Source organism: Halichoerus grypus, chromosome 4, assembly GCF_964656455.1.
Source record: "Halichoerus grypus chromosome 4, mHalGry1.hap1.1, whole genome shotgun sequence".
In the NCBI taxonomy this organism is placed as follows: Eukaryota; Metazoa; Chordata; class Mammalia; order Carnivora; family Phocidae; genus Halichoerus; species Halichoerus grypus.
In genome coordinates this window covers 159,099,202-159,119,797 of record NC_135715.1, presented here as the reverse complement: position 1 = coordinate 159,119,797, position 20,596 = coordinate 159,099,202, and the positions used below count along the sequence as shown (strand labels likewise).

The 20,596-nt window shown below is 36.4% G+C and overlaps 1 protein-coding gene across 3 annotated transcripts; it reads left to right on the top strand.

Annotated features, from left to right (window-relative positions):
- Positions 1-97: 97 nt before the first annotated feature.
- On the top strand, positions 98-20,283 carry TYW5 (tRNA-yW synthesizing protein 5). Of its 3 annotated transcripts, XM_036105165.2 has the most exons (8): positions 98-235; positions 6,321-6,475; positions 10,718-10,787; positions 13,420-13,464; positions 14,522-14,659; positions 16,395-16,482; positions 16,876-16,992; positions 19,864-20,283. In XM_036105165.2, the coding sequence occupies exons 1-8, from the start codon at positions 158-160 to the stop codon at positions 20,118-20,120; spliced, it is 948 nt and encodes a 315-aa protein (XP_035961058.1). In that variant the 5' UTR covers positions 98-157; the 3' UTR covers positions 20,121-20,283. The 3 variants fall into 3 exon arrangements, with proteins under 3 accessions (XP_035961058.1, XP_035961059.1, XP_077927282.1); XM_036105166.2 differs by lacking the exon at positions 13,420-13,464; XM_078071156.1 differs by lacking the exons at positions 13,420-13,464; positions 14,522-14,659.
- The last annotated feature ends 313 nt before the right edge of the window (positions 20,284-20,596 follow it).

Here is a 20,596-nt window from a genome sequence, read left to right as displayed (position 1 = left end):
TTTCGCCCCGGGCCCAGCTCTCCGACCCGCCGCGCCTGCGAGTCCGTCGGTCCCGCGGACCTTTTCTCTCCGGCTGGTGTTTCCGGGCGGATGGCATGCTGAGGGACGTGTCAGGCCACGGTTTCCAGGACTTGGAAGAGGGCGGGCGTGAGCAACCATGGCCTGGCAGAGTCTCCCGGTACCTCGGCTTGAGGGCGTTTCGCAGGAACAGTTCATGCAGCATCTCTACCCGCAGGTGAGGGCCTCCCTACCACTTGGGCGGCTCCGAACTGGTTTCTCGAGACCCAGGTTATGGGGGGGAGGCAGCGGGCGGCTGAAGATGGTTGGTTGGCTGGCTCTGTGGCTAGGGGAGAGGGCGCCTGGGGGATGTCGAATGGATCATCTGTTAAGTTTTCCAGAGAGAACAGCTCCACGTTTCTGGGGAGCAGGGTGACAGCGGAGAGCTGAGTGCGAGAAACGGCTTGCCTAGTAAGCACTGCTCGCTGCCAAGAGTGGCCTTTCTGGGACTCTATTACGCTGTCTCCTTCCGTGACTGTGGCAACGAAGGGAGATTTCCCACTGCCACCCCATCTTGCATCGGGTTTCCTAAAGTTTAGAGGAGGTTTCACCGCCCCGCTGGTGGCGCAAAAGGTGCCTGTTAGTCTACTCGAGTTACTGGATTCAGAAGAGCAATTTTTCACTGCACTGAGCCAAAGGGGAAGCGATGGGAATCCCTCAGGAAACTTCCACCGGTCTTGGATTCTAACTAACCTGGGTTCTAATTCAGACATTGGAAGCTCTTATATGTGTAATTCGAACCTTAGTTCTTTAAGAGAAAAACTCAAGAGGAAAATATTAAAGAGAAGTATTTTTACTTGCAGTGCTTTGTAAGGGAACCCATACTTCAGAGAAACTGAGACTAAGAGCCCAGCAGATAGTTAAAGAAAAAAATAACGGACAAGGTTATAGTTAGTATGCTTATGGTTCAACTCCTCTCTCCCCGCAATTTCACTTGATATTTACAAGGTGGTCATAGAGCTACAGTTCTCAGTATTAAAGAAGCAGGAATGAAGTTTTTTCTTTTGGGAATTAGCAACCTACAGAGAGGATCTGAGCCTTCATTTACTTGTGGGTCTAGTGCTGGTTGGTTTGTTGTTGCACTCCCCACCCCCACCTCAGTATGTGTTAATATAAGATGTTTGCAGAGCACCACTGTGGAGATCCAATGTTGTATGTGGAAATGCTTTGTAAGATGCATGGCAGAGGGTATTTTGTAATGTAATCTTCCCAGGCAAGATATATAATATGTCACAGAGAAAGCATCACTAAGTTTCATAAACTGGAAAATTGCAAACAACACTCTGGTCACAATGTAATAAAATTAGAAATTAATGAAATTGGAAAACAAGATCTTTCTTTGGAAACACTAAAGAAAATCTATGAGGGGGCATAGGATTCATATTTTTAACATGTTTTAATAGTTAACAGTGTGATATAGGTGCATGAATAGATAGACCAGAGAAATAGAACCAAAAGTCTGGAGATCTACATATATTCAGAAGTAAATTTCCATTTATATGGAGATTTAGTATGTGATAAACACGGTATGTTAAGAATCACTGGGGCAAAGGAACTTTTTTTTTATTATTATGATGTTATGTTAATCACCATACATTACGTCATTAGTTTTTGATGTAGTGTTCCATGATTCATTGTTTGTGCATAACACCCAGTGCTCCATGCAGAATGTGCCCTCTTTAATACCCATCACCAGGCTAACCCATCCTCCCACCCCCCTCCCCTCTAGAACCCTCAGTTTGTTTCTCAGAGTCCATCATCTCTCATGATACGTCTCCCCCTCTGATTCCCCCCATTCATTCTTCCCCTCCTGCTATCTTCTTCTTCTTCTTTTTTTTTTTTTTAACATATAATGTATTATTTGCTTCAGAGGTACAGATCTGTGATTCAACAGTCTTGCACACTTCACAGCGCTCACCATAGCACATACCCTCCCCAATGTCTATCACCCAGCTACCCCATCCCTCCCACCTCCCACCACTCCAGCAACCCTCAGTTTGTTTCCTGAGATTAAGAATTCCTCATATCAGTGAGGTCATATGATACATGTCTTTCTCTGATTGACTTATTTCGCTCAGCATAATACCCTCCAGTTCCATCCACGTCGTTGCAAATGGCAAGATTTCATTCTTTTTGATGGCTGCATAATATTCCATTGTATATATGTATGTGTGTGTGTATATATATATACACACCACATTTTCTTTTAAATAAATGGTGCTGGGGCAATTGGATAGTCATTTAAAAAATGATAAAATTAGATTTATATCTGACACCATACACAAGAGTAATCTCTAAATGGATCAGAGACGCAAATATAAAGTGAAACTACACAGTACTAGAAGAAAACATAGGTAAATTCCTCTATAATGTAGGTCTGTGGAAGGGCTTTCTAACTATGACTGAAAATTCAGGTGTAGTAAAAGATTAAAATTTGAATACATAAAATACAAGCTGGGAAAAAAATATTGGCAACATGTTTCATAAAAGGGCCATAGAAGCCCATGTATTTAAGAACTTTTAAAAATTAAAGGGGTGGGGTGTGAAAGGCCGAAAGTCTGATAAAATGTGAGCAGTTGACCAAAAAAAAAAAAAAAAAGATAAAATGACCTCTAAACATGAAATGGTGTTCAACTTTACTCATAAGAGAACCTCAAGCCAAACTGATATTCCATTTCTTATCTATCATTGGCAAAAAATCAGAAAGCTGATTTTTAAAAATACTACTGTTGGTGAGGCTGTGAAGGGACTGGCACTCTCACACTTTATGCCAAATGGTACAACTCTTGTGGGGGGGAATTTGGTATATCTAATGAAACTGTATATATGTTTACTTTATGATCCAGCAGTCCCACTTTTAGGAGTTTACTTTGAGGATTAGTGCAAATAACCTAAAAAAAAAAAAAAAAACTATGGGCGCCTGGGTGGCTCAGTTGGTTAAGCGACTGCCTTCGGCTCAGGTCATGATCCTGGAGTCCCAGGATCGAGTCCCGCATCGGGCTCCCTGCTCGGCAGGGAGTCTGCTTCTCCCTCTGACCCTCCCCCGTCTCATGCTCTCTCTCTCTATCTCATTCTCTTTCTCAAATAAATAAATAAAATCTTAAAAAAAAAAAAAAGACAGTGTGTAGAGTCCATGAAGTTCAACACATTTAAAAAAAAAACTATGCATAGGAGAGTGATTGATTAAATTGCTCATTTACACTGTGGTGTACAAAGCTGTAAAAAAGAATGAGAGGGGCGCCTGGGTGGCTTAGTCGTTAAGGGTCTGCCTTCGGCTCAGGTCATGATCTCAGGGTCCTGGGATCGAGCCCCACATCGGGCCCCACATCGGGCTCCCTGCTCAGGGGGAAGCCTGCTTCTCCCTCTCCCACTCCCCCTGCTTGTGTTCCCTCTCTCACTGTGTCTCTCTCTGTCAAATAAATAAAAAAAATCTTTAAAAAACAACAACAACAAAAAAGAATGAGGAAGATAACCTGAACTGATAGCAGTGATTTCCAGGATATGTTTTGAAATTTAAAAAAAAATCAAATTACAAAAGAAAATACATAACATGCCACCTTTTTGTGAAAAAAAGAAGGGGAAATAAAGAAGTATATATGTTTTTGGTCTCTTTGGGGGGGGGGTGGAAAAAAGGAATGATAAGCCAGAAATGAGACTGGTTATCTATAGGGGATGAGTGAGTATGAGGTGAAAGAATGTGGCTGGGGTGACCTTTTTGTATAGTTTTGACTTTGGGGATCACATTAATGTTTTACATTCTAAAGTAATAGTAATAATAAAATTAATAAGGATGAGGATGATTAAAAAACCCAAAACTCAAATATAAAATATAAAAAAATAGTAAGTAAGGGGGAGGAAGATAAGTAACCCAAGTCACTTTTGAACACAGTACATATTGTATATCCTCAGTCTAAAGACAAAAACAACTAGGGGCGCCTGGGTGGCTCAGTCAGTTAAGCGGCTGCCTTCGGCTCAGGTCATGATCCCAGGGTCCTGGGATCGAGCCCCGCGTCAGGCTCCCTGCTCAGTGGAGAGTCTGCTTCTCCCTCTCTCTCTGCCTACTTGTGCTCTCTCTCTATCTCTCTGTCAAATAAATAAATAAATAAATCTTAAAAAAAAAAAAAAAGAAAAAAAAAAAAAAAACAACTATAAACAAATACTGAACTCTAGTTAATAGACTTGCTTTTTATAGTGATGTGACTTAGCAATTGTGAAAGTACTTACTTTGAATTTATTCAATTGATTAAACATTGAGGATAATAGGAACGAGGTTTCTCATTGTTAGGAGAAAGGAGTTACAAATATATAAACAAAAATTAAAATGAGTCTTGTGGTATAAGATCAGAATTGAGGTATCAGTATTAGAGGTATTATGGTTCGTTCATAGATACATCCATTAAGTGCGTGTGTGTGTGTGTGTGTGTGTGTGTGTGTGTGTATGTATGTGTATAGTATATACATATGCTTGGAGAGAGAGATAAATAGATATGGTATATACATATGTGGGGTGGGGGTGTGTGTGCGCATGCACACACGCGTATTTGGGAAAAGGGGGAATAAGTATACACAGACTTCCACATATTTCCTAGCCCTGTCCACTAAGAAGGCCTAGAAGTAATGATACCCCAATAGCAATGAACACACCTAACACCCAGATCATGGTTTTAAGTAACATACCCTTTAAAAGAAACCAGAGCTGCTTGAAGAAATGACTGTAGGGCTGGGATGGAAAGAGTATAAAAGGATTCTGGATTGTGTTTTCTTTGCTATGAAGTAAGGAAGTGTTCAGGTAAAAAGTCACAAGAGCCAGCTTGATTTGGATCCTACTGGCCAAATCTAAGATAATTTGAACATCAAAATTATATCAGTAGATTATAACCAAGTGAATAAAGTTAATGGAGATAAATAAATAAATTAGCTCATTTTGACATCAGAAAGCCAACTAATGTAGAAGATGATGGAGTTTTTAAAAATCATAATTTTTGCGTTCATCATAGCAATACTTAATTCAGGGAGGAATTACCAGTTGATCAAAATTAACATCACAAATAATAGGGCAAAATATCATGTGCTACCTGATGCGTTGCACTGAGAAGGACACAACATTGCTTCTTTGGTACATTCCTTCTAAAAATGCATAACCTGAATCTAATCATGAAGAAACATCAGATAAACTGAAATTGAAAGGCTTCCTACAAAATAACTGGCCTGTACTTTTCAAAAACATCGAGATCATGGAAGAAAAAGGCTGAGGAACTGTTCCAGATTAAGAGACATGGCAACTAAATGCAATGTGGCATCTCAGAAATGGGAAAACAAAACAAAACAAAACAAAAAGCAACTATAAGGGATATTATTAGGACAGTTAGCAAAATTTGGATATGGACTGTGAAGTCGTAGTATTATATCAGTGTTAAATGTAATTTTGATAATTATTCTGTGACTATGTAAGAAAATGTCTTTGTTCTCAGGAAATATACTCCAGTTTTTGGAGATAAAGGAGTATGATGTCAGCAATACCTTGAAGTAGTTAAGAAGAAAAAATTTAATTATTTTTAATAATATGTTCCTCTCTATACACAACATAGAGTGAGAACAAATGATAAAGTAAATGAGACAAATGTTAAATTAACAGTTGGTGAATCAGAGTAAAGGGTATATGGGAGTTCTTTGTTCTTGCAGCTTTTCCACAAGTTTGAAATACTATCAAAATAAAAAGTTACAAACAATATTTGACTATAAAATACAAATTTTAATCATTTATATTTTTATCATAAATAACACTTGTGAAAATGCCTTTTTTTAAAGATTTATTTGTGAGAGAACGCAAGTGTGAGGGTGGGGAGGGCAAAAGGAGAGAGAGAGTCTTGTGCAGACTTCCCGCTGAGTGCTGGAGCCCAGATGTGGGGCTCAATCCCATGACCCACGAGCTCATGACCTGAGCTGAAATCACGAGTCGGATGCTCAACCAACTGAGCCACCCAGGCACCCTGAAAATGCTTTAAATAATGTTCAGATTTCTTGTTCTCAGCTAGTAGTGGTACTGCTGTTTCATTTGGTTTATTTTCCTAATGTTAAAATTTTGTTCTATTACATTGATGCTCTTCCTGCTTTATAGCATGAATTGTCAAAGGTTTGAGTTTGAGCATCTTAGGATCAAGAATCATTTCTTAATTGTTTTTGTCCTTCTATTGCCAAATATAAGTCCAGATATATTGTTCATTTTCCCTAATTTTTTGTTGTATATTTTTCCCCACGTACAGAGAAAACCCCTAGTGTTGGAAGGAATTGATTTGGGGGCATGCACAAGCAAATGGACAGTGGATTACCTGAGCCAAGTTGGAGGGAGGAGAGAAGTGAAGATTCATGTTGCTGCAGTTGCCCAGATGGACTTCATTAGTAAGAACTTTGTATATAGGTATTTTCTTCTGAGGTTTACTCTGGAACTACAAATAACTTACTTTAAGCCTTGAAAATATTTTTGTGTTATTATACAAAGACCATATGGCATTTGATCTTTTGGCTACTTTGATACAGCCATGGAATAGCTTGCTAATTTTTAAAGAATAGCTTTTAAAAGACAAGAATTCTGAGTGTACACAGTTATATAAAAACATTTGCGAAGACCATTTTTTTCAAATAAGGTATATGCCTGATACCTTCTGGAGCTATGGAAGGAACTGGATTTCTGTAACTGGAGTTAGAGTACCTCTAACGTTGGGTGTGCTATACTCATTCAGTGCTTCATTAATTAGTTGATCCTACCTCATCAGTAATTGTTATCTAGAGTAATGAATTCTGAAGTTTTCCTTCATAACCTATTTTGATTTTTAATGCTCTTATTTTTAGAAGATTTTCTAATTTGTAATTATTGTGACAGAAGCGTAAGGCCATGTTTTCTTTTTCTGCTCTCTCCAGAAATAAAGGACAGGTAGTTGCTATGTTTGGTATAGTTTTTCATCAACTTGGATAGCTTTAAAAAAATCATACTAAATTTTCTCTTTTGACAAAATAACCTTAAATACTTTTAATTTCCCTTGTGGTTGTCACTTTATGCTTTGGGATATCTTAAAAGTAAGTAAGATAGTTAAAAGCTGTTGAGTGTCCAAACTTGAAAGTTTTAAATGTTGTAATCTTATAGATGTAATATGTTATTTATTCCCATGTTTCATTAAAAATGTTAAAAAACAAATATTTATATTCTGCACGTGCAGTTTCCAGCAAACTCAGTCTATTAAAAAACCATGTAGTTCACAAAAGACTGATTTTTAAAGAAAGATGGTTCTCACTGTTCCTTCCAGAGTTTAGAGATGAGTTAAACAGAGCTTCTAATGTCCAGAGCCATTCCTTTCTCATTAGAGTTTTCCAAGCTCATATAGCAGCTTGCCAAAGCATTTCTCAGTTTTTGATCCTTTGAATATTCACCATTATAGTTTTGGTTTTTAATAGGCCGTGAATTGAGTTTAATTGCCACAAGTTTTTCTAAGTGTAAGAACTTTTCATTTTTTATTAAATCAAAAAGGTGGATGAAAGTGCTGGAATGATGAACGTTTTTAAGCCGGCAGTTAATGATGTTTATTTTCCAGAGAGTCCAAAGCCATAACAAATGGGTATTGAAACTTCATCTTGAATTGGTTTGCTGTTTTGTCATGTTCCATAAACTTCTCAAAACTTGTTTTTGAATCACATACATTATGTAATAGTTCCTATCCCAGCTTTCTCCAGGCCTTTCACGAGAGCTACTAAAGAGTTGCAAGATTATTTTCTTAGTGCAAGAAAAAAATAGATGTAGTCATTTTTGGCAGTTACCAGGGAGCAGGAAAGAAGGGAGGCATCTAGGTCAGAAAGAGTCTAGAAAGGAAGAAATCCTACACACATATATCATTGTCATCACTTTAGTTTAAGGTTGCATTTCTGCTTATTAAATATTTGAAGAGCAATACATTTCCAGGTCTTAGCTTTTACTTCTTTCTTCTTGGTGGCTCTCAGTGTTCTTCCAGAATCAGGGTACTATGAGTGAGAGGAGTATTGTGTGGTGGAAGAATACTGTTGGTATTCTTCTGGTCATAGATTTAAAGAAGTAAATCAGTCTGACTCTTAATATAGCTTTATTTAACTGCTTCTGTCTATCACATCATCTAATTCCTTTCATCATCCTGCTCTTACTATTTATTATACTTTTATTAATCTTGATCTTGATTTTGCAAAGCAGCTTTTGCAAATGGGAAGCAGGACACTGAAGATTATTTTTTCTTTTTTTTAATGTTGGTAACCACTTTCATGCTGCTGAAGGGTACATTATCATTGTTGTTAACCCCACCATTTGTCCTTTACTGAGCACTTACTATATATCAAGTACTGTGCCATGCATCCTAGATTTAATTTAGAAAGCCTGTGAGGTAGTTTTGTTTTGTTTTGTTTTCAATAATTATACAATTGAGAAAATGGAGGCTTAAATACATTAAGTAACTTACCCAAGAACATATAGCTTGAAATAATGGAACCAAATTTATATCCAAATTTGCCTGACTCCACAGAACCCATGATCCTAACCCCTCTTTGATACTACCTCCCTTACTGGTCTGTTACCAGTCCAGACTGATGGAACTTAAATAGCAGATGTCCTTCTTTTTGAAACATGCATGGGATAGATGAAAACCTTGAGTCTAAGGAACTTCCTAATTCACACCTTGTTCCCCCCTCTCTCAGAAGCTCTGACAGGCACCACTATCTAAGGAAAAAGATTGCTGAGAGCACCCAAGTTCTGCTTCTCTGGATTGAGTTTGCTATTTGCTCTGTTCTTATAAAGGTCTTGAAACACTTCTGAGTTTTCCCTAGTAAAAAGATAAGCCTAGGCAACTGCACCAATTACAGGGGTAGCTCTGTACCTGAGAGGCTTCCATATTTTCCCCAAACTCTTCAAAGTTGCTTTGGTAGGAATGAAGGGTCTATGGTGAGGTCAGAGATGGAAAACATTGCATAGGAGGATGCCAAGTAAATTTGTTGATATAATTAACTAGAAACTGTAGTAGCAAATTGGTCTGAGCAGATGGCAGACTCCTTTCTTCTCTCTTGCAGTGCTCACTCTTATACATAATCATCAGCAATGTCCTCAAGTTCAGATTGACATTCATGCCCACAGGACCTATTAGTCCATAATCTGGCATCAGATTCACTTAGCTTTACAAAAGGATACAAGGCAGGAAACCACATTCTAGCAGTATAGTATCAGTGGGAGTCCTTGTACCAATCCAGGAGCCATTTTTTGGTTCACCAAGTGACAGCTTAATTGCAAGGGAACAAGAAAGACTATAAAGATGGGTACAGAAACACCTTAGCTAAATGAAGCCACATAGTCCACAGAAACCAGTGACATGAAATGGCCCATGAATTTAGCATCTAGGTTCCTCCAAGGGACAAACTCAATTACAAGAGTTACACCACACACAGGGAAGCCATATCTTTTGCTTCTTAACAAATATTTATAATCCACTCATCAGCCTTTCAGTCCAGACATAGTTCATCAATTAGGGGTCATTTTTTACAATAAACAATGTTAACTGATATCACAGGTGACCTTCCACATTTATCTTTACCCAGTAGGTTTCTACAAAAGCACTGCTAGGAAAAGGTAAGCCCAAGGTCATCTTATAGAGAAGGAGAAAGGGTTTTTGCTAACCCTTTCTCCCCATTTCCTCAGTACAGATTTAAAGTGGAAAGATATTTGGTGGTAAGAGTGAAAAGACTAAAAGAAAAAAAGGGGAGAAAAGACTACTACTCTTAATCAGAGGTTTGGAGGCTGGAGTGCAATGGGGGTTGGGTGGAGAGGCTTTGACCCAGATGCTTTTGAGGACTTCATTGTCTTGATGTTACTGTTATCATCTTCATGTAGGGATCAGTACTTTTGCTTCTAGACTGGTGAAGGGACAGGATGGGACCCAGAGAAATGGTAGCCCTCCAGGCTCAATAGTGAGATAAAAGGAAACGAACTGCTTTTGTGATGTTCAGCCCTTTTACCACAAGGGAAGGAGATAGCCATTTGAACAGAAATGTTGAAGAAGAATAAAACTTGGTCACTTCCCTGAATTCTCCTTGAGGTATTCCTCAGAAGCCTTAAAATGACAGAGTGGTGAAGGAGATTGAGAGCAGTGTTGTGGGCTTCTATTTTCTGTGGTAGTTCCAGAAGGCAGGAAGATCAGTGAGAGAGTGAAGGACTTGATCTTACTGGACCATTTACCTACTATCTCTTCCAAAGTAGCACTTAGTAGTTTGTCCCATTTCTCAGTCACAAGACTTGTTTTGCCATGACACTTGAAGTAGCACATTTGAAAGTTTGTGTATATCCAGAGGTAACCAGATACCATAGAAACATTTTTCGAACAGTAACTTGGAATAGGAGGGTATTGACATAAGAAGGATTCATCTGTCCCGTAGATTTAGAAGTCTTTAATTTTTGAAATTATAATTTTAGACAATCTAGGTCAAATAAGCATACTGCTAAATGAATTTTGAAAATTTAAAATTCCACATAATAGATTATAATAAAATTATGGCTATCGTAAAACAGAAGAGCATATACAACTCCAACAAGCCTATATATAGTGATAAGGGTATTACTAGTTGACTTATTGAGTCCAAGGCTTCTTTGTCTTTATTTCAGAACTTTACCTTTTGATAAGTTGGTTCAGAGGGCAGCTGAAGAAAAGCATGAAGAATTCTTTATTTCAGAGGTAACTGCTTTGAACATATTTTCTTTAGAAAGCATTAATATGTATATACTAGGTGAATTTTCTTATACAAGAATATTAGATATACAAGAGCTGTGGTCTTCTCTGATAGCTGTTTTTAAGGTTTGGTTGTGTGTGCCAGTAGATCTAGTTTTGCTATTTATTAGATCTCAAACCTTGGCCAAATTATTTTTCTGTACCTCAGTCTACTCATCTATAAAATAGGAACAATAACAGTACCTGTTTGATAAGGTTTTTGTGACAGTTAACTAAATAAAATCTGTAGAGTACTTAGCACAATGCCTGACATGTGGAAACTACTTACTAAATGTTAGCGATTAATGATAACTTTCTTTGAAAATGCTTTGGTCTGGGGCGCCTGGGTGGCTCAGTCGGTTAAACGGCTGCCTTCAGCTCAGGTCATGATCCCAGGGTCCTGGGATCGAGCCCCGCATCTGGCTCCCTGCTCGGTGGGGAGCCTGCTTCTCCCTCTCCCTCAGCTGCTCCCCCTGCTTGTGCTCGCTCTCTCTCAAAAAAAAAAAAAAAAAAAAAGAAAAGAAAATGCTTTGGTCTGATATTCAGTTCAAATGCTGAAGGAGAACTTTATTTTCATATCTTATTGACTGTTAGACTATTTCTATATTTTATTATTGTTATTATCAATGTGATTTCTGTTGTATTTGCTATAACATTTGTTCAGGATTAAATGCAGAAGAATTCTACTTATTTACATTATAATTCAGTTTTAATTCAATTTAAATATCTTGAGATAAAGCATTGAGGCTTATATATAAATACATTTTTTTAAAATTCACGGTTATCTCAAAAGCACATTTTAAAAATAAACTGCTTTTTAAGCTTTGAATAAAGCTGTTGTCTGCATTTGAGCCAGCCAGGCTGGTGGCCAGTTTGGTAGTGACAAGTGCTGCCTGCTCACAGTTGTTTCAACAGGTAGTGGTCACATCACATTACCACCAGGATCCCTCCAAACTCTGCAGGTCTGTGATTCTGTGGTGTGATAAGATTGTCTACTAAAACTGATTCCATTAACTATACCTGAACTAACAGTGTATATTCATCTTATTTATATACTTTCCATAATCTTTAGACGTAAATCCTTTATGTTGTCTCTATTTCTTTTACTTCACTTGACATTTCATGGCTATTTACATTTGTGCTGCTCATTACCCTTGGACAGGAAAGTTTCAAAGGGCAACTGACTATACATGTATATTTACATCTTAAAATTATGGAAAGTGTTTCAGTCTTTCAGGAAGCAGGTGCTAAGATGGAATTAGGAGTACAAATAGGTTTACTGGGGAGTAATACCCCTGAAAGGAAAGAGAAGGATTGAGTAGGGGGAAGCCATCAGACAGTGACCTAGATCTGACGGACTCTGCCAGCTCACTGTGGAACTCCTGAGCAAAGACTGCCTGTTAGAGGAGTCCTGTGTGGGTTGGCAATGTCTGAGCCTTTTACTGTCTTGCTCAGTCATTGGTTGGGGCTACCCCAAGAAGAGCATGACCTTGAAAGGCTGAGGTAGACCTGAAAGAATTAATGGCTGGCAGCCATAAGTTAATCGCACTCTATGCAACTAGCAATGAATTCTTTCTTAAAGGGGTTCTGAGCGGTGCACCTCTGTGTCTGCCCATGAATTTTTTTTCCAATCCTGAAACATTAGAACTGGTAGAAAACTCTTAGAATTTTGAAGAGCATACTTTGAAACCTATTTAGCCAATAATAAATTTATAGAAATTATCTGGTATTACTTAAAAATGTAAAAACACTGGATCTGAGAGTAGAGTTAAATTTTTGGTCATAGATTTATAATACGTTGTTAAGGTAAATAACATGGATTTTTGAATTTTGTGTTACAGTGGTCAGTGTAGGTATAAAAGAGGCAGAATTCCTGAGTTGGATTGCCCTTGTGCTTGACCCAGTATCTCAGTTCTCTAATTCTTAGAGGAAATGCAGGCAACAGTAGTGTTTTATAGTTCAAACAGTTCTCTCTTATAGCTACTCAGTGAAGGGTAATTGGCAGTTTTTTTTAAGTATCAACATGAATTTACTACTCTAAAATGACATTTTTTTTTTTTTGAAATGACATATTTCTAACTCATACATGAGCTGACTTTAAAGGATTTGGCTTGAGAATTTATATGACCAGTGGTAGGCTTAACTTGATAAAATGCAGTGTTCCAGATTTTTAAAAAATGTATTACTGAAATTTTAATTATCATATTTATCTCCTATTCTACATTTGCATTATATTAAGTTTGTTATTGGCCTCAACAATACCTTGAGATCATGTGTGTTATACAAATGAGAATTCTTTTAAGTCTTATTGTTAAGAGTCTAAATAACTTAAAGTCTGAATTAAGCATTGTGTTTTAGATAGAGTAGATATGTGTTGCCTTTCATATTTATATAATATTTTGTGGATCCAGTCATTATTACAAGCAGCCTAATAAAGACATTTCTTCATATGGCCACCAGAGAGCATTAGTAGAAAGGGTAAGAAAACGGAACTGTTTCAAAAACAACTGAGTTAGATTTTACAACTCATTTCCTTCCATCTTTATTTTCTATTATTTTTACATGAATATTTATGTTACTTTTCTTTGGGGTGTTTAAGGATGAGAAGTACTACTTACGGTCACTTGGGGAAGACCCTAGAAAGGTAAGAATTCTGAATGTAAAACAAAGGCTTAAAACCTAATGGATGTATATATTTTAAATTGGCACTGTAGTTTTTATACTTATTGCCTGACATATGACCTGTTTCATCTTTTTCCCATTCTTTTCTCAATGATTTCTGCCCTTGAATAAGAAGTAAAATTATTAGGGGTGCCTGGGTGGCTCAGTCGGCTAAGTGGCCACTCTTGATTTCGGCTCAGGTTATGATCTCAGGGTCCTGGGATCAAGCCCCGAGTCAGGCTCTGCACTCAAGCAGGGAGTCTGCTTGAGGATTTTCTCTCTCTCCCTCTGCCCCTCCCCTGCTTGCATGCACATGCTCTCTCTCTCTACAATAAATAAATGAATCTTTAAAAGAAAAAAAGAAGTAAAATTATTAAAAGTTGATTAGTTTTTAAGTAGGACCATAGTATCTTAGTGTTTAAAGTCACTCCTCTAATCTCTACACAATTAAAAAATCCTTTCTACTATATTTTACAGATGGCCATTCAGCTCATAAAATATAATCTAAAATAATTATTAAAATACTGAATAATTCACTAATACAAGCTTTGACATGTATTCAGAGTCAAATTAGTATGGCTGCATTGTTAAGGAATGGTCCCTAAAATGATAAAGATTCTGTTTTTTCCTTTTCTGTCCCCATTTAGTTCTTTGACTTCTTTTAGTCTCTTCCCTCAGTAAAACCCATAGGTTTTACATAGTTGATAATGGTCAAATTGTTGACTCCTAAATTTTAAATACTTACTATTGGAGTAGATGGCAATTGTATGATTGTTGTCTAAATAGGAAGAACCTATTAATGAAGCATATTAAGCTTAACCGTACTGATATTGTTGAATCTGCAGTCTGTTACATAGTCTGTTATTCCTTCATTTGAAAGCTCATGTGTTGACTGTCATCACTTAGTAGTATTTTAAAGCAATGAACAGTTTTACCCCATTCCTCCTTAATATCATGGGCTCTGATGGCAGCCTGAGGTAAAACAAGCATTATACAAATATTGCATTATTAAAACTCTTACCATGTTTCTCTCAATGCAGGATGTTGCAGATATCAGAAAGCAGTTTCCTTTACTGGAAGGAGATATTAAGTTTCCAAAATTTTTCAAAGAGGAGCAGTTCTTTTCCAGTGTTTTTCGAATTAGCTCACCAGGATTACAACTTTGGACCCACTATGATGTATGCTACATAAATGAGAAATCTGAAGCTACAGTAGATATTTAGCATTTATAGACATAACATTTACAGTTTCAACTTTCTGTAGACTACCCTAAAGATCTTGGAGACATAATTTGCTGAAACGTGAGATTTGAAAACAGGGTGCTCTGCAAGTTGGTGATACGGGAATAAATTATTTAACTAATGCTATAGCCTAGTTAGTTTCTCACATTTGCATTTCTCTGTGGTGGTGTTCTTGATTCGTTATATTGTGTGTGTGTGTGTGTGTGTGTGTGTGTGTGTGTGTGTGTGTGAAGTTTTATGAAGTGGTTTTTAATATGTGAAAAATGGCCACCAGATGAGGGGGAAAGTTGTACAAGTGGAAAAAGCAATAAGGTTGTGACAATGAGGATGTGGAAATGATACACATGACTAGATGGAACTGTTATTCAAGAGAAAGGCAGAAGTTTGTGGAGAGCCATTTCCAGTTATAAGAATTTGGGGATTTCTGAAGGTCTTAGATTATACATCCCTTGAGAATGTGAAATGTCCACTGTATTTGTTGAGCACCAAGATGTATAGAATATTGTCCCTGATCATTTACTCTATGGTATTACAATTTTACTTGCTTAAATATATGCATATAAATATTTTAAACACATTAAGAGTATTGTATATGGTTTGGTGTTGGGTGGAGAAATTTAGGATGCTAAAGCAATACCTAATAGGTTTCTAAAGATAATTTTTTAAAAAGCTCTAAATCAAGCTATATTAAGTTTTATAAGTGTGTTATAATTCAGCTGAGGGCCGCTTGGGAGGATTTTAACATCATAACTCTAATTAAATGAGATAGACATAAATTCTTAGTATATTTTTTAAAAGTTTTGCATAAATGATATGGTGAAAAAATGATGTGGTGACTTAAATATATTTTTAATTGTATTATGTGACTATTTTAAATTTTAACTAGTATCACTATCTAGATTTAGAATAGAATTCCAAACAGCTTTTCTTACATTAAAAATAAGTCAAAGGAATGCCTGTTACATAGTTAAGGTTTACATAAGAAAAGGGTTAGTAATGAAAGGAAAAATGCTTAGGTAGAAGCGATATGTAAATAATTATGAATATATCTTGCTTAGTATAGATTTTAATTCCTTGGCTGAGAATTACGTAGCTCTGCCTTTTAACATTTTCCGCAAAGTGTACCCTTGTGTATGCAGTAGTAGTCAAGATTACTCCATTAATAAGTACATTTAAGAAAATCTGGAAAGAAAGAATTTGGAAATCAAGATGCCTGTAACTAAATTATGGTTGGCCGTATATATTAAAAGAGTTTAGTGATGGTTGATTACAGCAGTACCTTGTGTTTTCCCAGCACTTAATTCTTCTAAGTGCTTTCAATCTGCTGCCTAATGTTGGCCATACAGCATTCCATGACAGATAAGGAAGTACTAACAAGGAGAGCCTCAAATAAGTATAACTACCCTCCCTGTCATACTGGTGGGGCAAGGGCAGATAGTTCTCCGATTTCCTAATGGCTTGCCAGTCCTTCAGGAATGTCTTTAATAAAGGCACAGTTTCATTTACAATACAAATGTTTGCACTGTTAGCATATTACTATAAATGTTTTAGATAATGTGAGTCAAGTCTTACTAAAGGATAGGATTTACATTTAACTGTTTGGAATATACCATTGGTTCTGTTCATTTAAATTTTAGATATTGCTTATCCATAAGTTCTTATTGGCCTTCAGGTAATGGATAACTTCTTAATACAAGTGACAGGAAAAAAGCGTGTTGTACTATTCAGTCCTCGAGATGCCCAGTATTTATATTTATCAGGTACTTTTTTTTTTTTTTAAGTTTATATTTCAAAAGTCTAGTCTATTCAGTTACTCTTCTTAGGAAACCTCTTTATTTTCATAGAAAAACATCTTAGGGCCTCTTTCTAATTATGATGTATTTGTGTTCTCCACATGTATATATGTAATGATAGGCTATATGAACAATGAAATTTTCAGATTTTCTTAATTATATTACATGGATGTCAATAGTCATAAAGGGTGGATCATTGAAAATTGTCTTAGGTTTCAGGAGAATAGTAATTGTTCTTACAGTGTGGATATAATAAATAATGGTACAGAAAAGAAAAATTTTCAAGTTTATATTTGTGATTACCTTTTAAGAAATGCTAACTTTGCTTAATCTATATTATCCTTTTTTGGAACTTTTCAGGTACTAAATCAGAAGTACTGGATATAGATAACCCAGACTTAGCTAAATATCCACTGTTTTCCAAGGCTAGAAGGTATGAATGTTCCCTTAAAGCTGGAGATGTATTATTCATTCCTGGTAAGATTTCTAGACCTCAGTCATTTCCTGTTTATAAAATCTGTACTCTGTCACTCATCCATTATGTGATTTTTTTAGTACAAATGTATGTTTGTTATATGTATTCTGTCCTATACAAGTTGATTTTTATACAACTGTGTATGTGTGTTTAAAGTATGCTTAAGCAAATTCTTATAAAATTAACGATCTTGCTTTTCAAAGGCAATCTATATAACATTATACTCTTATTTTATTAAATGACATCAAACAAGATACTTTGTATCTGGGAAAAGATTATACCTGGTTCTTTTTAACCCTTTCTAAAATATTTGCATATTGGGACACCTGGGTGGCACCATGGGCTAAGCATCCGACTCTGTTTGGCTCAGGTCCTAATCTCAGGGTTGTAAGATGGAGCCCCATGTCAGGCTCTGCACTCAGCGCAGAGTCTGCTTAAGACTCTCTCCCTCTCTCTCTGTCCCTCCCCCACCCCCGTCTCTCTAAAATACGTAAATCTTTAAAAAAAAAAATAAAATACTGCATATTTTAGAACTATGTCACTTAAGTATTTACCAAGAAATGGTAAATATATTTCAAAGTCAAAACAGATCAGAGATTTTATTAAATATCAAATTGTTATAATCTCAACACCTGTGATGTCTTTTGTGTGCATTATTTTTTTCTTTTTTTAAGATTTTTATTTATTTGACAGAGAGAGACACAGCGATAGAGGGAACACAAGCATGGGGAGTGGGAGAGGGAGAAGCAGGCTTCCCACTGAGCAGGGAGCCCGATGCGGGGCTCGATCCCAGGATCCTGAGATCATGACCTGAGCCGAAGGCAGACGCTTAACGACTGAGCCACCCAGGCGCCCCGTGTGCATTATTTTCTATGGTCTGAATTAGTGTCACTTAATTTCTTTGTACAATAAATAGGGCATTAGTTGTTAGTAATTAGTGATACATTTAACATCTGTAATTATTCAGAAGTGAATACCTTAAGATTATAAAAATCATAATTAAGATTAAAGGAGTGCATTAACAAATTCTGTTTGTATAGTTTATTTTTCATATTTAAGTTAATATATTTTTAATCATTAATACCTCTTTTTGGGGGCACCTGGGTGGCTCAGATGGTTAAGCATCTGCCTCCAGCTTAGGTCATGATCTCAGAGTCCTGGGATCTGTTGGCCTCCCAGCTCAGTGGGGAGTCTGCTTCTCCCTCTCCCTCGGCCTCTCCCCCGCTGCTTGTGCTCTGTCTCTCAAATGAATAAATAAAATCTTTAAAAAAAAAATACCTCTTTTTCAGTGACAGAATTAAGTAAAAAAAGTATTAATAAAAATATGATGATCTTATTTGGGGCTACATTATAAATTGCTTGAGGATAAGGAACCATGTTTTGGCAATCTTTGTATTCCCCAAGGGGCCTGATACAATGTCCTTAACATAATTGATTATCTATAAAAATTTGATACATTAACTTCTTATGTTCTTTGTAAACAACCAGCACACTAGTGTTTAAATCCATTGCTATTATTTAAATTTTTTGGTTTTGTATCTTTGAGACTGGTTAAGAGCTATGCAGTTTTCTCTTATTCTGTATACAACTTAAGGAAAAAAAAAAGCGAGCCAGAAATACTTAACATTTGCATATATTTTGAAATAAAAGCAAAACCCCCATCTTTGCATTTAAATTTAACAGAATGGTTAGCTTTTTTCCTGTTATATTGAATAAGGAAAAAGATTCTGAAAGAAAGAGTAGTTAAGATTAAATCCATGTTTGAAACTAGTTTTGCAAATCAAAATATTTTAAGCTTTTGTTTTTCCTAGAGCACTCTTAGAATCAGTTTGTTTCTAAAATTTAGCATCTTGTAAATCTTACTTTCTCCCATTCACAAGATTAAACATTTTTTGACGTGACTAGTATTTTTTTTTTTTAAGATTTTATTTATTTGAGAGAGAGTAGTGGCAGGGGTGGGGGAGGAGCAGAGGGGGAGAAGCAGACTCCCCGCTGAGCAGGGAGTCCCACTCGGGGCTCCATCCCAGGACCCTGAGATCATGACTTGAGCTGAAGGCAGACCAGACGCTTAACCGACTGAACGACCCAGATGCACCATTTACATGACTAGTATTTCGTCTTGGTTATATTGTGATGTTGCTTTCATATTCCTATAGCACCTATAGTTTGAAAACATTCAGACTCAACTGAAAACAAAGAAACGTTCTAGAGGAAGTGAAAAATTAATTAGCTATATCATATGATAAAGTTTATTCATCTTCTCTACCACCAAAATATTTGCTTTAGTTTTATATACTTATTGTACAGGAGCTGAAAGAAATATAAGACATTTATAAATGCATTACAAAAAGAAGTATAAAACTAAGCAGGCTACAATGAATGCAAATTTAAGCAAGTTAGAAAACCAAATGCAGCTTGAATAGGAAGTCTTTGAGAACAAAAGTACTGTGCTGAGGCAGAAAAGGTCAGAGATACTCCTCAAATGATTGAAATGTTCTGTGTATAAAAAATAAACACTTTTAATGTGGTTGTATGACTCAGAAAGTGTAAACAAGTAACAGAAAACATAGCCCCAAATTACAGAACTACAAAACAAATATAACTTTATTATGTCTTTCAAGTTAAAAGGGAAAATTGCTATTTCCAAAGGTTTTAAAAGTAGGGTTGTGTTACTGACACTTTAAATTGGTTGGCAATTCATAAAAGTTAAAATGATTCTGTTAAAAGCTGGGAGTGTGCTAACGAAGGGATCTAGTTACAAGAATTTCTTACACTGGCTATATGCAATTTGTGATATTTCACTGACATTTTGGTTTTTTTTTTTTACTCTAGGTTTTATTTTTAACTTTTTTTTTTCCTTAAACTTTCTCCAGCTTTATGGTTCCATAACGTAATTTCTGAAGAGTTTGGAGTGGGAGTGAATATCTTTTGGAAGCACCTTCCATCTGAATGCTATGATAAAACAGATACCTATGGAAACAAAGATCCTACAGCAGCATCAAGAGCTGCACAAATTTTGGACAGAGCTTTAAAAACACTGGCTGAATTACCAGAGGAATACAGGGACTTCTATGCACGGCGAATGGTCTTACACATTCAAGATAAAGCCTATAGCAAAAACTTTGAGTAAATAATGAAGTGAATGCAATGAATATAAACTTTTAAATACAATTCAGCTCAAATACTGGAAAAATATAACCACATATAAATTATTTTTTAAAAGATTCATTCTTTGTTAAAATAGGAAAGAAAACCTCAGATTTATAGATTAAATAAATATGAATTGGTGTTTATATGGTTTCTATTTAATACAGATTGTTATGGTTGAAAGACTGCTGTACTGGGTGGGACCACTCTAGCTTTCAGATGCAAATAACTAAAAATCCAACTTAAAAGGACTTAATAAAATGTATTGAATCATTATCATGAAGTCTGCTGATAGAACAGGCTTTAGTATTTCTGATCCAGTGATTCAGTAGTGTCACCAAGAGGCTCTAGGGTTTTTTTCTCCCATTTTCAACTGCGGCATTGGCATCATCCTAAGGCTGGCTACCCTCGTGGTCATGGGATGATTGCCAATAGCGGTTTGAGCCATGTGCATCTTCA